The 2,711-nt window shown below is 48.0% G+C and overlaps 1 protein-coding gene across 1 annotated transcript; it reads left to right on the top strand.

Annotated features, from left to right (window-relative positions):
- The first annotated feature begins 486 nt into the window (after positions 1-486).
- LOC141816971 (putative CCR4-associated factor 1 homolog 8) lies at positions 487-1,389 on the top strand. Its single transcript, XM_074704687.1, has one exon. The coding sequence runs from the start codon at positions 487-489 to the stop codon at positions 1,387-1,389; it is 903 nt and encodes a 300-aa protein (XP_074560788.1).
- Positions 1,390-2,711: the final 1,322 nt, after the last annotated feature.

Here is a 2,711-nt window from a genome sequence, read left to right as displayed (position 1 = left end):
TCATGACTCGAGAGAAACTTCAACGATCGAGATTTATGAATAGAAATAATTTAAAAGTTCTAAAGGAAAAATAATTGTCCTAATTAAAATGCTCAAAACTTTTAAATTTTAAAGGTTAAAATAAAAATAAAAATAAAAATAAATTAAAATCTGAGGGGCAGCGTGACAATTTTAATAAAAAAATGTAACTAACAAATATTTTTAAAATAAAAGATTATTTAATAAACAAACACCGCCTAAATATTTGAAATCACTCAAAATTTTCTTAACCGATAAAATTAAATATTAGATTAGATAGAAAATTTTCCTAATATAATTAATTCGGAATCCCAAAATTCCAAATGGATTAGGAGTAGTGCAGCGATAACAGATTCCGAATTGAACTCAACTGATTAGTAAATCCATCTTTATAAATAACTACTTCGAGGCAAACAACAGATCAGAGAGAAACTCAGAGCATAGTCCATAGAGCAATCGCTTGCAGCAATGGAGATCATCGACGTTTGGGAAGCAAACTTACTGGAGCAGATGGAGTTGATCTCTGTTCTTCGCCGCTCCTTCCCGATCGTCGCCATCGACACAGAGTTCTCCGGCTTCCTCCGCTACACCCCTCGCCATGCCGGTGAAGAGCGCAGATACCGCGACATGAAATACAACGTCGACAACCTCTGCATGATCCAGCTAGGAATCGCCCTTTTCGACTACGCCGGCAACCACCCCGGCATGACATGGCAGATCAATTTCTCGGACTTCGACCCCGACGTCGACCCCTACACGCCGACGTCCATAGACCTACTGAAGAACAGCGGTAGCGACGTCCAAAGAAACCGGCGCGAAGGTATTTCTTCTGTTCCTTGCGCCGCTCTGCTATGGGAGAAACTGTTCAGTAGTCATCACGGAGGTACGTTCGTGACGTTCCACGGCCTGTACGATGTTGGGTATTTGGTAAAGATGTTTACCGGCGGAAGGCCTCTGCCGGAGACACCGAGGGAGTTTATAACCACGGCGAGTAGCTTTTTTAACGGAAAACTCTACGACATCAAGTACATGGCGCGGTTCTACCCAGGACTCCACGGCGGAGAGGTTGGCCTGATGAAGCTCGCGAATATGCTGAACGTGAAAGCCGACGGTGTGGCACATCAGGCGGGCTTCGATTGCTTGGTCATCGGACTGTCCTTCCACGAGATGCATAAGAGGTGGGCAGTCATGAACGGTCGAGACTTCATGATTCTCTACGGCTTGGAGATTGTTTGCCGTCAAAGCAAGAGAGCTTCTTCTTCTTCTTCCAGTCCTCCTCTTCGGCGCCCACCATTGGCTTTCCCGTCTCAATGCTTTGGCGGTGGGCATGGCCCTGTTCCTCTGCTGCCGCCGGCGATACCGCACGTCTGATCAGATGGTTCCAGCCGGCTGGTTCCACTTGAATGTTCTTAATTTTCCTGGTCCTGTGTTGTCATTCTTTAGAGTAGCTTTTAGTTATCGTGTGTCGTGTGTTGGTTATCGTCGTTCATCCTCCTGTTATCGTGGGTCAACTATACCTTCTGTTCTGTTCTGCAGTGTATAGGAGAAATTGATTTTATGATTTAGAAAGCTGAATTCTACAATCTGTTAAGTTTAATATCTACAATTGATTTTATGATTCTGTCATCCAACATTTTAGTTTTATGTCTTTAATTTTAAATTAACAATTTGAAATTAAATTTAAATTATGAGCCATAAAGTGTTACGTTCTCTCAAAGTCAAAAGGTTTGATAGCTAAATTATGAGCCATAAAGTCCGACGTTCGCGCGCTTCCGCCGCCCGTTCATCGCCGTCCGACCACCGCCGGCCGCCGGACCGGATCCGTTGGAACCGCAACTCGACGGCGCACATCCCAACATCGAATTTCGGCCGGATTGGGCCGGAATCCGGCCGGAATTCCGGCCGAAACACGGCAGCAGTGGCTGGCGCTGCTGTCGCCCGGAATTTGGCCGGATTCCGGCCGAATCGCGGCCGGAATCGGCCAACAGTGTCTGTTGGCCGATTCCGGCCGAAATCCGGCCGGATTCCGGCCAAATCGCGGCCGGAACCCTGCCACCGCCGGACCGCCGGCGAGTTGCGGTTCCAACGGGCCCGGTCCGGCGGCCGACGGTGGTCGGACGGCGATGAACGGGCGGCGGGAAGCGGCGGAGGTCCGAGGAGAAATACTGTGCAATCGTGATTTTTTGGACGGCTGAACTTGAGCACGCGATCGGATGAACGGTCAGGATGGAAGCGCTCACGGGTGCTCAGGAAATCGGTGCTCAGCATAGCAATTATATGTTAGTGCAGGAAGCACTAGCAGGTCAAACCTATGTTTTGATTATGGAACTAGGATCAAGTTAAGTATGTGGTTTGGCTAACCAGATTGAAATGAGTTTGCAGAGAACAGGTTAAGTCCTAGTGTGGCTAGGCAAGAAGACTTGGCAGAGTCAACGTGCACCAGGCAAGATCTGGACTTGGGTCAGGAGGACCAAGTTGCAGATGAAATGGACTTGGTCAGGAGGACCAAGTTGCAGAGAAGAATGGACTGATCAGGAGGATCAGTTGCGTTCAAGTCCTGGGAGGCAACGACAGAGCCGAGCAAAAGTCCAACAGGTCTGGAGGACTTGGTTGGCATCAGGTAAATTCTCCTGAGTGGAGTGGGTAAAGACGCGTTCCTACGAGGAACAGTAGGCGCCGGTCTAACCCAAGAT

This window comes from Curcuma longa, unplaced genomic scaffold (genome assembly GCF_044706935.1).
Source record: "Curcuma longa cultivar G26 ecotype Majalengka, Jawa Barat unplaced genomic scaffold, ITB_CL_G26_1.1 contig_18879, whole genome shotgun sequence".
Lineage (NCBI taxonomy): Eukaryota > Viridiplantae > Streptophyta > Magnoliopsida > Zingiberales > Zingiberaceae > Curcuma > Curcuma longa.
The sequence above is the reverse complement of the archived record's forward strand: the minus strand, read 5'-3'. Positions and strand labels throughout refer to the sequence as shown.